The sequence below is a fragment of the Grus americana genome, chromosome 2, assembly GCF_028858705.1.
Source record: "Grus americana isolate bGruAme1 chromosome 2, bGruAme1.mat, whole genome shotgun sequence".
Lineage (NCBI taxonomy): Eukaryota > Metazoa > Chordata > Aves > Gruiformes > Gruidae > Grus > Grus americana.
The window spans coordinates 40,230,547-40,248,814 of NC_072853.1; the positions used below are offsets into that span (position 1 = coordinate 40,230,547).

At 38.7% G+C, this 18,268-nt stretch overlaps 1 protein-coding gene across 15 annotated transcripts in view; it reads left to right on the forward strand.

The window, feature by feature from the left end:
- The first annotated feature begins 234 nt into the window (after positions 1-234).
- The window catches only part of ASPH (aspartate beta-hydroxylase), a 116,978-nt gene continuing 98,944 nt past the window's right edge, over positions 235-18,268 (forward strand). For 3 of the 15 annotated variants that reach the window (XM_054818629.1, XM_054818634.1, XM_054818644.1), the window contains exon 1: positions 235-607. In XM_054818629.1, the coding sequence (XP_054674604.1) occupies positions 547-607 (61 nt within the window). In that variant the 5' untranslated portion in view covers positions 235-546. Of the gene's footprint in view, positions 608-7,214; positions 7,280-11,487; positions 11,525-15,086; positions 15,389-18,268 lie in introns of those variants that run through there. The other 12 variants (XM_054818628.1, XM_054818643.1, XM_054818636.1 and 9 more) reach the window with 10 other exon arrangements.

Here is an 18,268-nt window from a genome sequence, read left to right on the forward strand (position 1 = left end):
GCAGGGAACGGAACGGAACGGAACGGAACGGAACGGAACAGGTCGGGAGGTGACAACAGACACCAACCGAGGACCCCAAACCGGCCGCCACTACGCAGCCCCTCAGAGACAGCGGTGGCTCCGCCCCCTCCCGGCGCGCGCGCCCGCCCACCCGGCCGGCCCGTCCGCGCGGCCGAACCCTCGCGAGAAGCCGCCGCTCGCTCCCGCGTTGCCACGTTCAAAGGAGCCGGCGGCGGGGAGCGCGGCGGGCACGCGCACCCGGTACACCGCCACCCCACTCTCTCGCGCCCCGGCCTATCGGAGCCGAGAGGCGCCCCGCCTCGTTCCCGTGCGCGCTCCGCCATTGGCTGGTGGCCGGCGGGACGGGCCGCGGTGCGCTCGGTGCCGCGCTGCTGCGGCCGCAGGGCGCTCCCGCACGCCGGGCTCAGGTGGTAGCGGCGGCGGTGCCTGACTCGTTCGCGCTGCGGCCCCGCCGGCTCCGCCCCGCAGCCACCGCCGTGCGCGCGCCGCCGCCCCCTTCCCCCCCGCCGCCTGACAGAAGGTGCCATGGCCTCACGCAAGAGCTCCAGAGGCGCCGGCGGCAGCCCTAGCCCCGGTTCTAAGAGAGGTAAGCGGCGGCAGCGCCGCCGCGGGAGCAAGGGGCTGGGGTTCCCGCGGCTACGCGAGGGGCAGCCCGCCGGGGCGTACCGCTGCGGGGCGGCGGCGGCCGGAGCCCTGGTGCTGGGGGAGGGGCAGGGACCGGTGCCGTCCCTCGCCGCGGCGGCGGGGAGCCTCCGGGTGAAGCGAGGGAGTGCTGCGCCTTACTCTCCTCTCCGCCTGTGCCTCCCGGCGGGCTGAGGCGCAGCGTCCCCCGCCCTCCCCTTCTGCCGTCCCTCGGCCGCGCGGCGTGGGCCTGCGGGGGCCGCGCTCCTCTGGCCCCGCGGGAGCGGGGGGGGCAGGGACAGATGGCCGGGGTCTGTCCCTCGGGTTTCCATCGTTGTCTGTCTCGGGAGTTCATGTGGAGGAGGAGGAAACTTGCGTGGCTGGGCCTAGGCGGTGGGGACGCCCCTCGAAAGCGCCCCAAAAGGGTTGGGGTGAGCGACGGGCGGGTCGTCTGCCCGGAGGGGGTCCCGACATCTGTGGGTATCCCGGGAAAGTGCTCTCGGACCTTTTCCCCCAGAAGCCGGGGGCAGAACCGGGATGCTCACAGTCCGATGCTAGTCAAGTCGTTGTTGTTCTTGTGTTCAAACTTGGGTGTTGGAGTATCTCCTCAGGCTGACCTGTTTAACAACGCTGGTCTGAAGTTATTAGATCTATTGTAGGTGTAGCATCTGAGCTGATGGTTTCTGTAAGTTTAGAAGCAAGGAGGAATAGTCTCGGAAAAATGCAAGCAGAAGGGTTTTTGAGACAGCATCTCCTCCCCTCCCCCAGTAAAGAATGCCTTAGCACGTCTGACTTCATAAACTATGTGTGGACAGTTTAGTTAGGGAAAGCTTTATGTGCAGTAGCATTTTTAAGCATAGCAGAATGTGCTTGAAAGAGGAAAAAAGTACATACTTCTGAAGTCACTATGCAATCATGCACGCTGCAGTAAAGAAAGGAAGTGCTTTTATCAGGGATTGAATGTTTGCTCACTGTAACTTCTTTGGTTTTGAGCTTGACGTGCAGAGAGCTCCAGTAATGAAATGTGGTGACAACACTGAAATAAATGTCTGTTGTTCCTCTTTTAATTAACGTTGTTCTCCATATTATTGCTATATTCAAAGAGAAACCATATAGGATTAGTTTACCTATCACGTGATGGATTAAGAGAAAAAGATTTCAAAGATACTTAAGCGTAAAAGAGTTTAGAGATGATATTACAGTGTTCATAGAAGTGGGTTTATTTTATTTTTTTTTCAGTTGCTGGCTTATGCTGTAAAGTCTATATTAACTTTTTGCTTGGACTGGAGGTGCTCCGATCATCATCCAGTATTAAGCATGCTAAATACAGATTTTCGATGATAATGCATTAAGAACATGCATCCCTGGTATATTTTTGAATACTAAACATGGTTCTGTTAATATTTTAAATTTCACTTTAAAGGTTTGTCAACATTTGAAAAATAAATTTATGAGGAAACTAAATCTCTGCCTAAGCAAAAAAGTATTCTGTAGGTTTTTATCTTTTAGTACAAAGAGATAAAATTTTACTCAGAAGATATCTGGTTTGTGTCATTGCACTGGGGACTCTTTTATTTACCGTTATCTATGAGGGGATGAAGCAGTATGAGTAATGTGTTAGGCACTCTCCTAAGATGTAACTGCTTAAATTTAGACAAATGTTTTATTAGTTTCAGCAACTCCTAGTTAGAATCCTTTGGACAAATGTAGAAATTACAGCATGAAGCTTATGCTGTTTTCATAGTTGCAGCTGCAGAAGGAGGTAATGGATGATTACTCCTGTGTGAATAAAGGAACAGCTAGAGGAACAGAGTCCTCGCAGCAGCCAGTAAGCCTTCCACAGTTGAGGGATGTGAAAATGAGATGAGGAAATAATTTTGAGATGGCTAGTAATTGAGACCGTGAAGTATGGAAACCTCAAGTTTGAGGCAGCTCTTGATAATGTTGTAGTATTCACTTTCCAGCAGTTCATGGGAGAGGACGTGGTTACTTGCCAAGGCATTGCTCATAGCTCTGAAACCACTGAAGTTGACAGCACATCTAAAAATCTGTGTGCTGAAGACAATACCTGCATCTGAATGTAGTAATTGGGTTTTAGGTTTCTGCATCAGGAAATATTGACAGTAATCTTACAAATAGATCAAGTCTGAAATAGTTCTAGCTGTAGTGTTTACATAGGTGTTTTCAGATTCATTGAAATGTCAGAAGTGGAACTAAATATTTTTTTAGAAATAGAACGCTACCTTTTACTTTCAAAAGTCATGTACTAGAAGCTGTCAACTCAGTCCTGATTTTAAAAAAAAAAAAAAATCTTTGTATTTAAGCTTTGTACTGCTACTGATGGACGCTTCTTTGAAAGTGACATTTATAGAATTGTATGAATATGCCAATGACTTTGTTTGGAATACAGAAGCGAAAACCAGGTCACAATTTGATAGTCTGGGGATACTTAGAGAGGAAAACGTGTTTGTTATTATCTTTACTGGAAAGTTTGGCTCCCTGTCAGTAGCCTACAGAATCCACTGTAAAAACTGTGGCCTCTCAAAAGGAAGAAAATAATTTTTAAACAGCTAGATAAAGTAATAGATACTTGCTGGAATATTACTTAAAGCCTCATTAGGTGAGAGACAGTTTTGGTACAGGAACAAATGCATGTCACCTGGTCATGAATTAACTCCCTCAAATTTCATGAGACAGCAAATTTGGAAATGTCTTGGGCATTAGCAGGCAGCTGTGGAGAAGCTTTCCAGTAAGAGTGAGGATCAGCAGCCCAGCTACTTTTGAAATACAGGTGGCTCAAAAAATATGCATTACTTTGTAAGCTACGCTTACTTGTAGAAGTAAGAGTGCTGATGATAAGGCATCTACCGTCATGTTGCTGTGTGGGTGTCTTTTGTCTTACAGTACCTAAGCATAAGAATTACTTAAATGTAATTCTCACTGATCATATAGTTGTGCAATAATTGCTGTCTCTTTTTGTATTTCTAACTACAAGTGGGAGAGTAGTTCTCAACTAAGCTAGGCAGTATACAAAAACCGCATTTCTGACACAAGGTATTGTCTGTATCTATGGACAATTGCATTTTATATTAAAAGAAAAATAAATCCTAACTCTGCTAGTTCTGAGGTTGTGTCATTGTCACACAGATTGAACTCAAAGTACTCTGCTGTTGCTTTGATAAATTTTCTTTAATCTCCATAATGATGGTTGAGATTGTCTTCCGACATCCCCTACTTTTCTCTGCAAGACTGCAGAAGATGTTCGATTTCACTTTTTCCTGTTTTAACCATCTAGTTTCCTTATATATCCAAATGCAAATGTATTGCCAAGCTTTTAACTCCTTTTACTCATCTCTTGGACCTTCTAAAGTCCCTTAATATAATCCTTTAATTTCTGGCTTTTCAGTTTTCCTTAAATTTGTTTTATTTGGTATGTATTCAAGTTGACCTGATGTCCTTATCCAAATGCAATTTTGTGCTTGTATCAATTCTTTTTTAGTTAACAGTATCACTTCTAGAACAATTGTTGTGCCTGTTAGTTTCCATGAATCTTTACATTTCATCTCACCTCTATTGTAAAGACTACTTTACAATGTACTTTCTCTGGGTAAGGCTCTCCATTAGCTTTTTAATTTGCCTAAGCAAAGAAAGTTCATTAGCTAAAGAGGTCACTTTTTTCCTGCTCTTTTGTTAGCTCCTGGGAACGTTGACTTTCACATCACTGCTTCCAATGCTTTAAGTGGGATTGCCTGTGCCTTCTCTGGTGTCTCTCAGCTACCCAGCTGTGCTGTGGTATAACATCTCCTTTACTTACACTATGGATTCTATGTATATGTGATGCTTCCATCTACCTAAAAATTCTCTCTCTAATTTCTGATCTGAACTACTGTCCAGCATGCTTGCTTTATGCTCTTGACTTTACAATTGTGTAGTGTATCATCTGATTTTTTTTGTGTTACAATCTGTTCATCATTTCCTTCTTCATTTTAAGTGTAATCCTTAGGAAGAAGGGTATTAAGGTGTTGGAGGTCATAAGTGAAATGTAAATTTGGGATGCTCTGTGGGGCTTAACAAATGTTTTGACTGGTTTGTCCAAGTCCTAAGTCCTAGTGTTTGCTGTATTCTCTTGAATTCAATTAGTGTGCTGCTCAGTGCTTTGATTTGGCTATTTAAACTAAACCTTAGAATGTTTTCTTGTAACGGCTTTGGTATTCAGGAGTATACAATGGAGAGCTATTACTGTGTTAGAGTTGCTATATGACCATTGCAGGCAAATGAGAAATTCTTTGTCTGTGTCTCACTGGTGGAATCTTTATATGCTGTTTTGGAAATGTTGCAGTGATTTCTTCACTGAGCTTATCCTATTGCCTAATTTAGTTGCTTACAGCTAGTCAAAGATCTTGAATTTTTACCACTAGTGCCAAATATTACTATTTTTTAAACAGTTTGGCACAGACTGGTAAAAAGCATGCCTCTGTATTCAGAACAAGATGGATTTAACTAGGAAAGTTGATTATGACTTGTGAGACTAATCCTAGATCTCTGAATTTTAATAGCATTTGTGTACCTGGTATCTAATAGCTAACTGTAGCTTTTAAAGTATGAATTACTCATGTCAGTGACAAAGTATCTAAATAACAGCTCTGCGTGTGTGTATGTTTCTTCTCTAAATCTTCAAGAAGCCCTAAAACATGGGCTAATACAAATAGCAAAACCATGAAAATGAAGACAGCCACCTCTTTGTGATTCATCTGTCTGCCTTGTGTCTTATTCAGGGTGGCCTTTCTGGAAAACATTTTAACATATTGTAAAATAATCTGTCAAATTAACTAATGAAAGCAACAGTAATGATCCAAACATCTGTAACTTACATGGTATGTTGCAGCAGTGCCATCAGTGAAATTACTGGTTTTGTTGGTGTAGTGTCCCACACGTTTTTTCTTTTTTTCCTTTTTTTTAAATGTCCAGTACAAAATCTGAGGCAGTAACTCTTCAAGTCAGTTTTCTTATCTCTGATTACATGAAAATGATGTAAATAGCATTCTTAAAATTGTTAACACAGGTATTCCTCTGCATACATGAGATTTGCATTGGAATAGTGAGTGCTTGATATACCTCTTCATTTGTCGAGAACTGGAGTTAAATGAGCTCTAAATCCTAAAAAGACAACCCTGTCATCTCTTGGGTCTGTCTGTATGAAACATTCTGTATGCTATTAGCTGTTGAAAGGTATGGTAACTGACTGCCAAGGTCACTCTGCAATGAAAAACAATCAATTTGGACACAGTATATGCTTTCATGACTTGTTTTTCCATATTGTCTGGTATTTGGATTTCTTCTCTCTGCTTTTTCTCAAGAAAGCATTATTTCAGGTTTTAAGATTGATACCTAAGTGTAGCAGGATTAGCATAAAAACAAAGAGGGCCTGATACTTTCCCTCTATCAGTACTTTTTTTCCTTAAGAATTCTGGAGCACTGGGAGATTCCTCTCCCTGATTCTTGAGATGCTACCACGTGATAAAGACATCAAGGAAAGTTCTCCTCCTTTTGATCCAGTGTGGGCTGAAACCTTGGGCCTACTCTGTGTTGCCTAACGTACTTTACCTGTATGCAGGAAGTCACTGCGGGCCAAAAGGTATTGTTCATGGCGCTTCAAATACAGAGGAGCCTTGCACTTGACATCTGTAAGGATGTCCATGTTCATATACTTTTGAGCAGTTTAAGAGTTTAAATGGTCCTTAAGAGAGGTAACCTTTTTCGTAGCCTTTTGGCAATAGAGCTTGTTTAAAATGCTAAGTGGATAACCTAAATGATCACTAATATACTCTGACTTTCTGTCTCCCTGAGATTATTTTTGGGCGATTACTCTAAGAATGGACCTGAAAATTCCCCATCAGAGGTAGTAGCTAGTCTAGGTTTAGACTCCTGGGATGTATATCATATTGGGGGATTAAGGAGTTAAATCTTTTTACAGTTCAATGCTATAGGTCTGCAGTCAGCTTCATGTAGTCTGAGGTTGCTCTGCAGTCTTCCTCTTTTCAGTTAGCCTTCCCTGTACCTGAATTAGTACTTTTGCAGGTGCTGGGTGAACCACACCAGGGAACTGATAAGCCAAAAATTTACTCTTTTCTTTTTTTCCCCAGACTAGCTCAGTGCATAGCTTAATAGAAAGTCATTTGGGTAAAAGGGAAGAGATGACAATGAGTGGCTTGGGCATCAGGAGAGGGTGAAGTTTAATCTAGAGTTTTATGTTTGATCATGTCATCATGGAGCCATGGTGTGAACATACAAGGTGAATGGTTGGATATACTAATGTAATGGCTGGATATTTAAGGGCTTCGTAAAGACAACAAAATTTACTAGCAGTTAAAGGTGTGTGTGGTGAGATTACTTCTAAGAGTGCACAAAGAGGTGAGATTTCAAAATTGCTGTTTCTTTAAACTGAAAACTCCTTTGCTGATCATCTGTACAAAAAGAAAAAAAGTTCATTTTCAGCTGGATGTTTCTGAGTCACTTTGAAACATGCAAAAAGTGTTCCTGTGCTAATTCTTATGTTGAATTCTTCATTGTAGAGAACTTGAGCAGTGAAACTCTGATTTACCCCAAGCGATTCTTTCCTGGTGAAGATGACAGACTGGTAATCTGTGTGATAGCCTGCAGCAATCTTTTTCCTAACTGCATCCTACGGACTAGCTTTTTGCATGGAAGAGTTTTGAGCTATGCTTTGAAGTGGAAATCTTAACTCTATTATGTATCTGTGAACACACTGGAAATGAAGTATGCAGATAAGCGTATGCTGAGTTTGAACAGACTGTAGTGTGTGTGGTTCAGCTTTGTTAGAACTTTTTAAATGAAACAAATTTTAGTCTCTCCTTCATATATAGTTGCACGATTACCATGCATGCACTTACCGAGTGTAACAAATGCTACCAAGTTGTTTGTTTGAAGACTTTTTTAATAAAGTATTTAATAGCTGAGTAGCAGTTTTCTTGTTTTACAATTTTATTTCCCAAGGTTTTGCTTAAATTATAATCAACAACTAATTACTAATGTAACATATCTTGTTTTCTTGCTTTTTACAGTAGTGTGTAAGGTGATTTTTTAGTATTATTAAAGAATAGCTCAAATAGCAGTTTGTAACTGTGGAACTATTTCGTTCCATAGTAACTGGAGACCACAGCCATATTGTTTGTAGCAAGAAAGGTGTGAAAAGAGCAATACTTTTGCGACAGATCTCCTAACAATATATTTTAAAAAACTATATATCCAAGAATGTAATGAGCATAGGTATGAGACACGTACAAACTCGTTTTAACTCTGTAGGAATTGCGGATGCATAGCATCTCTCTGAGCTAGCACTTAATTAAATTGACTTAGTATCAGACTTGAAACTTTGATAAATTTTAGGCATTGAGTAAAGAATTTTAAAAAGTTCTTTTTTCTATGAGCAGAAACACATGAATAGTAGAATTGTAGGTACTTCCGTGGCAACTAAAGTTTCATTTGCTTCTATTTGAAACTCCTTCAAACCATGGGAAAAATTGAAAGAACTAAAACTACCTCATCTGTTTTCTTTGCTTTGTGGATTAATTGGGACTTGTTGCTAAAACAAATTGATGTGACCCACATTACAGGATAGGAAAATGGAACAAGGGAAAAATACCCTAAAATTAATACTAGCATGCTATATACTGGGATGAGGATTTTCAACATTATGTAATAAAACTTTTTAAAGGTCACCACCAGCAGAATTTGCATGTTCGGGGCTTAAATATTTCTTGTATTTCCTCTCCACACTTACCTTTCCTGAACTCTGCCCTGGCCTAAATACAACCAAATATTTAATTAACCTAGTAATTATGTAGGACTACCAGGTACATTGTCATTCAAATACAACATAGGTAGATTGTATAATTTTAAAACTTCTTATTCTAAATGCTCTGTGGGACAGAGCTGGTTAATCAGAATAGCAGCTGTTAAAGATCTTTGTCATCTGCACAGTTAAAATCAGAATTAATTTTGTCTCCTCATCTGTGTTATAGCTGATGTAGATATGTTGATCCTGTAGCAGGAGACAAACTAAAATTTCTTTATGAGCTTGTAGTCTTAACCTTGAATGACATCTTAAACATCAATCCAAGAAAAAGTTAGAGTTTTATGTGGTGGCTTGAAAGAGGGGAGAGAGTAGAAAGGGTACAAAAACTATGCTTGAGTCAAGTAAGTTTATAAAGTGCAAGTTCTATATTCAATTTTGGACATTAATTCTATTTTGGTTTTGTATACACATAAAAACAAAACTTGAAAATGACTAAAGGGTTTGTGAAAAATATCAGAGTGTAGGAAGGTTTACTTTTCTGTACAAATCTATTTAGATTAGGTAAATAGATAACACAAAATACTTTTGTTCTGTCTTTATAGGACTTTTTTCCTGAAGTACTAACTTTCTAAGCCTGTTATTCTACTATCTTTAAGTTTGTGGAGGAAAAAGTTTTCTGGCTTTTTTTTTTTTTAAAAAAAGTAACCCAGATGATTCAAATAGTATGTGATGGATGCATTAAATAACACATTAAAGAATTTTATAATGAATACTGACTATCAACAGGAATATATTTAAAGTTGTAAGCAGTGTCATTATTGTCATTTTAGCTGTGTGCACATCTGTGTGTATTTTTTCCTTGTGATAAATCCTAATTGAAGAGCTATTCAAAAAACTGTTCATCTGAATAACAAAAAGAAAAACCCTAAACGTGGCTTGGACAAAATTTGACTAGCTTTTGAAAGTGATAATCTTTCTAGCATATTTAGAAAAGAAGCAGGTGCAGGTTCAGGATTTTCTCTTATTAACATACATCTCTCTAGTCCTTTTTACCTCCTCTGACTTCACTAGTTATGCTTAGATAAACAGAACTCCAGAGGAAAGTTGTTAACAGCAGCAGCTCTTACGGAGGCAAACAGCTGGTCTCCAAACCTCACTGAAAAGTGCAGAGCTAGCATTGCATGTAGAATTCACTGTTGTGCTGTGTTTAGATAAAGTGCCTTTGACAAGTCTTACAAAACTGTGCAGCCTCCTAGGACGGAATTTCTCAATAAGTTTCTTTTTGTCTTTAATCTGTGACTGTTTTTCTCTTACAGAGAAAAACTTAAAAAAATCAATAAAGCTAGTCATTCTTAAGATGTTTCTTTTATGAATAGATTTTTTTCTGAATAAATTTTCTGATTTTTTTTTTGCTGTGTATGTATGTCAGAAGAATCATTTAAATGGAAAGCAACTGGAATTTGTTTACTATTTTTAGTCAGAATAAATGTAACTACATAATAATAATAAACTCTGGGAATGATACTTGCTATCAGTTAGCCAGATGATAATCTTATTCTTGTATTGTGTTGGGTTTTTTTCTGAAGAATAATTAATTCTCACTTAGTAACAAATCACTTTAGCTTGTGACTAAAAAACTCTTCTAAATATTGTGGTGCTTCCTGTGAACCAGTAAGGTATCTATAGGCTTAAAAATACTTAACAGTACTGTAACAGCTTATGTTCAGAAATGGGCTGACTTTATTGACAATCTCTCTTTGTATACTGAATAGAAAAAAGGAAAAAACCTACATGTATGTATTTTACTTGAAGCATATTTTCGGTTAATAGGATTGCAGATCTGATTTTGTGTAGAACAGAGCTGGAAGAGTGGTTTCTTACTTCTGTGCAATACTTTGGTAATTGGAGCTCTCACCCGGGATAGAGGAGAACAAAGATTTAATTCCATTTTTCTTCTTGAAGAAGAAAAAGTTTGGTTGACTTTCAGCATTGCAGCTGCTGTTTATGGGATATACTTGAACAGGAGTGAGAGTGTATATTTTAAATTCTTGTTGTTGAAACTGTTCCAATCCAATGTGAAACAGATTCAGCCTGCTGACAGTGAGCATGACAATAAGCTAGTTATGTGTGGAGTCCCCTTTCTTACCCAGAAAGAAGGGGAAAAACTGAGCTTTAGTCTCTGTTCTTCAGAGCTCCTCTCTTACAAATTGCTGTTGTGGTCATTTAAGATTTGACTGTGCACAAATAAACAGCCGAATAAACAACTTTGTTGTGAAGGGCTACAATGGTTCTGTTCTCATACCCACGGGTGTACTTAAAAATGTGTTTTAGACCTCCAAAGAAATTCAAACGCTGTTCCTCAGTGGAGAGAACTGAATCTGATCTTTCACATCCTGATTAAATGCTGAATTCCAGGAGATGGTTCAATGGAATTGCTTCATCTGTTGAAGGGAGGAGCTTCCTTTCACTAAGGAAGTTCAGCAGGACACTTATGAGCCTAGAGTTTTTTAAAGTATTTTGTGATGCATCTCTTTTTTATTATTATTATTTTATTCCTCTCTCTAGTTGACCACCTTCAGCATCTCCATGATCAGCCTGCTTAGTTGTTGAATCCTGAATTTATGACTTTGCTCTTGTTTTCAGAATTTATGTTGTTCTTTCATTGTATAGTAGGATGCTTTACTATGAGAAATTTTGTAGGGATTGAAATTAAGGACCTTAAAGATTTATGTGAGGATTGATTATATGTGGAATAAGGAAAAGATCCAAACTTGCCTTTCATTTGGTTAATTTATTATTTCAACTTTAATTTCTGGTCTTTATTTCCTTTGGATTTACAGCTCTTCCATCCATTCCCCTGTTCCTAACTAGTAAGTTTCTGATTTAGTTTTTTAAAGTCCTTTGATAGTGTGCACAAGTATCGTTATAACCATGTAGACTGGATTATATAAAGTGCAGAGCAGAGATCTAGTTTTTAATGAGAATAATAATAAAAAGCCACTTTTTCTTCCCCTCTAATTTCCATTCAGGTTGCAATGCTGAAGAAGATTTCTTAGATACCAAAAGGTAGATATCAAATAATTTATATTGAATTTATTAAAAGTAAACCTTTACCTTAAACTTTAGATCTTATCTCTAAAGACCCTGCTGTCATGACTGTTTGTAAAACAAACAAAAATTTCTGAGTATGGATATTTGTGAAAATTTAAGGTTGGAATATTTTATAAGTGATACCAAAATCTCTGTTCTATCTGTAAAGTAAACAGAGAGAAAACAGTAGCCCTGTTTCCCTTGCAAAATAAAATAGAGTTTGTAAAAGCACATCAAAAGCTCAGATTTGTCTATTAAAAGTGTGTTATTCCACCTTTGGTACACTGAATGAAAATTAAAAATGAAAATCTGTTTTGTGTCAGGATAGCACTTGTAATCGTTATGGTGCATGGGCTTCTCAGAATGGAACAGTTCAACACAGATGCTTATTGAGTCTAGATTTTAAAATACATATCACAAAAAGTGTGTATATATACACACACATATATATGACCTGTGTCACAGTAGCGGTGGGGGGAAGTTTGTATTTTAATAGGCAGGGGGAAAATAATATCAACAGAGAACAAGTAATCTTCTCTTTAATAGATATTTTATTCAAAATACTTGTTACTGAGCCCACCCAAAAAACCTTTGTGTAAAAATGTTTTAAAAAATTAACTGCAGTTTTATTACTGAGAATAGAACTGTTGCAAGCCATTGGTGATCATATTGGAAAAGATAATTTGTCAGAAATGTCAAGGAGTAGTAGGCCATGCTCCTGTAAGAGGGGTTGTTTTCTGTCTTTGCACGACCACTAGTTCATCTCTTTTGGTGGTAGGATGGTTCTGTTGTAACTCATCTTATTTTTTTACTTCTTTCCCATATCTGTGTTTTATCACTCTGCATTTTGCTTTTAAAATGAAGTTGTTCCAAAGTCTCCCTATGATCTAGCTGATGGATAAGTTTTACTTCTGAGATGCTATTTTTAGATATTTCTCCGAGATTAGTGTTTTGTTGTTTTTCCTTTTACTGTGTTTTTCTAATTTCTAGTAACCTGCCTGCTGATGTGCACCCTTCTCTTCACGTGATAATCCATAATTGCTTCCATATTACTTGCTAATGCACCTTTGTGGAAAATATAATTATGCACATTACAAAAGCTTAGGCTGATGCTTTGAAGCCTGCCTTTATTTTTGTGTTCGTAGTTGACTCTTTTTTTTTCCCCTCTAAGCTTCTTTGCTTGCACTTTGGTAGTGATCTACAGGTGGAATTAATGCTGCTAGTCTTGTTTGCCAATTATGCTTTTCTAAAATTAACTGAAATAGCATGGAGTGCATAGTTGTAGAAAAACTAACTTGAAAATAGTTTTAAAATTTGAAACAGTTATACAAGTGAGGTGAAGAATAATTTTGAGTGTTAATGAAGCAATTTGAGTTGCTTCAAAAAGGAATCAACAAACTTGTAGTCACAGCATTTGAACACAGTAGGAGACCTCTCAAGAAGTCTGTACTGTTGACTTAGCTATCCCAATCTTGAATTGTATTTTCAATAAATATCTATTCAAATTAACCTGTGTCTTTCACAAAGCTAACCAAAATTATGTTGTTTGATATTTTGAACTATAGCATTCAGAGATACACGTGCAAGCTGTAATTTTCAAGATGTGCGTTAATGTATGCTGTGTATGGGGTGTACAATCAGGTTTGTGGCCCTTTCGGTTCATCGTCCTTTTGGTCGATCTTCCTTTTGCTGAGTCTGAAGTGTTTCTCCATTAGCTGTAGCCTCCCCTTTCAGGAGGATATGTGGCATTTTTTTGGAATACGTGTTCTTGCAATCACCTGATTTTTAAAGGACACAAGATTAGGGTGTGGGTACTTGGTTAAAGGTCAGAATAAATGTGTTCGTTCAGATTGGGAGTGTACATTTGAAATTAATTTCTTGAGTGTCTCCATTTTCCTTTTATTTGTTGTGCTGTTGTCCCTGAATATATTTAGTTTGGTTTGAGTGAAATGGAAAGGTATGCTTACCTGGCTGAATGCCTATAAGCAGTTGCAGATCTAGTTTGGAGCCATCCCCCCAAAATATGTATAATATGGAATTCAGGTTCTCAGCACCAGTTGTATGCTCAATGAATTCGCTTGTAGTAAGATCTTGTATCTGCAAATGCAGGTGCAGCCTAAGTGAAGTTGCAACAAATTGCCTCATCTAGTGCCTGTCAAAACAATGTAGGGTTTAAATGCAGTAGACTACATATAATTGCATAGACAATTGTTTCCCTTACTAAGCTGTTGATTTCCCGGTATATTTGGTGACTTTTACCCTTTATTTAAATTCTCCTGTCTTGCTCTAAATTGCTTGTGTATCACAAAAGTTGCTGAAATGTACTAGTCAGGAGGTCTTTCTTAAAGCATCTGTTCTGTTTGATTTATTCAAATGGCTTTAAAAATAGCTAAAAGATACACTAGTTAGAGAATCAACTACCTGTAGTTCCTTCATATCCATTTGAAAAGTCACAAACCTAGTTGGGTGTTATTTCTCACTTTTTTCTCCCTTGAGCTATTGGGAATTGCATTTGGGAATTAGCTGTGGGATGTTAAAACCACAGGAGGTATGTGTTGTTTTTCAAAGCAGCTGTAACATTCTACTGTTCACTCCATCTACCTGATGGCTATGCTATTTAAAGAAGCATGGGGGAAGAAGGGCAGAGTGCTAGATCCTAAAGTTTTTATTAGGGTTGCTGCTAATGGCACATGAGTTTGTTTCTGTCTTCCTCCCACCCAAAAGGAGCTGGCTTTTGTTTGAAATGCAGTGGCAAAAGAAGTTTGCTAAAATTGAAGATGTAAATAACGTGAATGGTGTATTAGTGGGGTGTTTTCCTCCTTTTCTGGTCCTTAAGAAGAAGAGACTATGTTGATCGTTGATCATATGAGTTAGCTTTAAATTGTACAGGTAGTGTATGTATTGTCAGAATTGAAAGGAGGGGTGACTGAGATGAGTTAGTGTTAGTCCTTCCTGGAAAGGGAGGGCAACAAAGCAAAATCAACACCTCTGCTACTTTTAACAAATACACAATAGAAATTTTGCCTGGTTTACCCTTATGGTATGTGGTGTATTGCACAGTAGGGAAACAGGCTTTCATTTGGCAAAACTATCAGAAATCCTCCTTTGGGTCTGCTAGAAGCAAATATGAGGTGTACCAGGGGAACAGTTCTGATCTGAAAATTCTTTGGCAAGAATGTGTGTGGTTGATTTCAAGTAACTCTTTTAGAAGATGCAAACCCACTGTTCAGAAATTAGTAGTGTTTTATTCTTAAAGTAGCTAGGAAGTTTCAAATAAGCAGTCTCTACAGGGTACTCGGGAAGCCTGGTAGAGGGATGCCAACACGGAGAAAGTTTCTCGGGCGAGGGCCAGTTTAACAAATGCAAGCGGGCAAGCTTTGTGTCCAGACTTGTGTTTCAGCTTATGCTGGTGGATTTAATGTCCTTAGAGCTCAGGCACTGAGGCATACATTGCAGCAAAAATACTTCAGTACAATGTGCTCGGTTTCATTCGCTGCTGTGTTTGATGTTGGAGGATTAAGGGGAGGGGAAAGGATCAACTACCCAGGATGCTCTGTTAGGAGGAGTAAGTGAATTTGATTGTCGTCAGAACTAGATTGCCATATGAGTTCTGAAAAGCGTTTGGCTCCTGAGGATAACTGCTCTAAAAATAGATTTGGAGGAGAGGTTTCTCTTGGGTCCGGTTTCGGGTTCCAGCTGAGCTGGCTTTAGGGAACTTGTTTGCTCCTGTTGCAAGACTACAGTGAGGATAAATCGTTTCTTATTCTGCCTTTTTGGAGACATCGACGCAGTCGCTCACTCTGTGGAAATCAAGCGCTAATGTTATGGCTGACGACACAGGTATAATCCTAACCTTTTTGTGAACAAATGGAAAATGCGTAGTCACAAATACCGGCTATGTCTGATTTTGTAAATAGCAAAATAACTGGCTTACTGTGGTATGTTGGTGTTTTCTAGCCAGTTTGCTGTTCTAGTCTGTGTTAACAGGCTGCCTCTGTTCTCTTTGACTGAATGTTCTCTGGAGTAGAGGTATTTCATGAGTTTATGGCAGGTGGTTAATTGTAACTTAGTTTTTGTTGAGTAGAGCACACATTAACATGAGACATTGTTTTGTCCTCAAATACCTGATTTTAAAGTTAGTTTTGAAGTATGTGAAATTACTAAATGTCTTGAACATAAGCTAAAGTAAAAGGATTTCATACACTTTTATCTAGGTGTGACTTTTAATGCGGGGTGGGTGAGGTATAGGACTTTTAAAGATTTGCCATTGGGGAATAGAGCACACTTTAAGACTTTCTGATGTCTGCATGAAGACATCTGGTAGTGCAAGCACAGGCTTACCAGATATGGCAAGTGACCTACTTCTGACATGGCTGGCAGCATCTGCAGGGAAAGGGCTTGAATTGAGAATTAACTGTCTGGAATGAGCCCTGAGCCAGCCTCAGTCCTTGCAATGTTTTGTTCTGACCCTACATGTAAGGTTATTTTATGTTACATAACTTCCATTTATATTAAAGTGTTGCCTGGTCAAGCTGCCATGGTTGAATTCTTAGCAGAATTTTTCAAGGGTTTTGAAAATAATTTGCCTATAAGATAGGAAGCCACGGCATAAAAATGTATCTTTTGTGACTGTTGTGAATGGTATTTTTATAGCATAATTTTTTTGAGAGATTTGCATGAAACAGTCTTTTAGACTGGAAAAAATATGAACAGCTATGCTTGATTACTTAAGTTGTCTTTTCTTTCATTTTGTTGTTCTTTCCTTCAAATAAGTAAAACCCCTTTCTTCAGAGGCAACTAGCAGTAAACAGTAGAAAACAGTAAGGTAAATGAGTGTGAAATACAGCAAGATTCTCTTTCCTGTTTGCCTCTTCTAATACCTAGTTTGCTGTAGAATAAAGTTGTAACTTGGAATCATTTAAAATGCTTTTGGCCTTAAGGTTTCATTTTTAAATACATGCAAAGTTTCCACTGAGTGCACTGGAACGTAGGAGTAGTGAAGTTCTGCTGTTACATAATGTAATTGTTTATTTCTGAACATTAACTTTTCCATCTCAAGAGTACTTTAAATACTTCTCATATATAGTTGATCCTATTTCTGAATGTATTGGCACACGCTGCTTGTCTTTGCCTCTGTTTTCAGGCTACCTGTACATCTTTCCCTGCAAGAGAGATGTTATGATGAGATATGTATATGGACCTTGCATGTATGTAATCAGAGTACTGTGCAGTAGCAAAGGGATACATGCCTGATGTTAGGCTAGCCTAGTGTTTTGTATAGAAAAGAAACTGAATAGTTGGTATTTGATCTTTGTACAGAGTAGTCTTAATAAAAGAATTTTTTTTTTCAATAAAATGCTGAGCTGACTAAGAGCTGACATGTCAGTTATTTTTCTGTTGGTCTTAACTCAGTATATAGCACAATGAATGTAATAAAAGGTTAGTTTGTTACAGCTGTGAGCCTGATGGCAAGCAGAGTCTGAAAGTACTTCTATGTAATATCTGTTACAGAGAAGTCAGTCACCAATCTCATTACTCATCTTTCAGAGCTACTCCATTTTATTCTAAAAAAAAATCATGTTGATATTCAGCTGTTGAGAGTATTTTTTGTCTCTGATCAGTGTTGATAAATACATCAAACATTACTTGCAATTAATATGATAAAGTTAACTCCCTACCTCATTATATTATCACAATATTAATGACAAAGCTCCTCGAGTATTTAATAATACATAAGAAATAGTTTTCCTTCAATGACTAGGACTGAGTGTGGCTGAACGGGCAAAGGCTGGTGCGTAGAAGGGAATGAAGTGGAATAAGCTGGTAGACGTGAAACTGTGGCCAAGTGCCAGCCTTGCAGCAATAGTATCTGGAGGCAGAAGAGCAGGCCTTGAGCTTTGGAGAAATGCCACAGGCATCTTTTTGGATACACATTTCTTTACTACTTGTATCCCTCTTTCCCTAAAATGATCCTAAAGCAATGGACCAAGCAATTTGTCTTCTCTAGCAGTGATGCCCATTTGAAAACCCCTACCCGTATGCTAGGTGGAGGTCTGTCTTTTCCCAGTCGTTTGTTTATAACTACTGTATTATTATATACACTTGCTTTCCATATGTGCGGTTATAAATGAAGCTGTGATTTGCATTAAGTCTCTGTGTCTTCCTTTCAGTTGTATGTTTCATGGGACTGGAAATCTAAAGGTATTCAGCATGTAGTGAATCTCTGCTTCATTCCAAGCAACAGGGAAGATATTTTTAGTTAGTAGAGTGTCTGAACCTGGAGTCTGACCCTTAACATGGTTTAGACTTTAGAGCCTTCTTAGGTTATTTGAATTTTCATGTTGATTCTGTGAGCTAATTCAACAGGCTTTGAAACTTGCTTCAGAGGAAACGCTTTTCGTCCAAACTGTTTCTGCTGATCATATTGCCCTCTGGTGGCAGTCTGAGAACTGTTGGCACAAATGCAAAGCATCTCAAAAAATGTTAAGCTCTGTATAAATATACACTAAAGGAGAGGAAAGGGGGGATTTCCAACTGCGTTGCTAAGACAAATTACTTGTGGAGTTTTGGTCTTTGGTTATAGGGCTTTTACTTAGATAATCATCGAGCTTCTCACTGTAATTCACAGTGATATGAAAAGCAAGTAACAGCAGCGAAGCTTAAAAAATAAAAAAGCCTTAACTCAAATGTCCTGTATTCTGTGTAGTCATAAGAAACAGG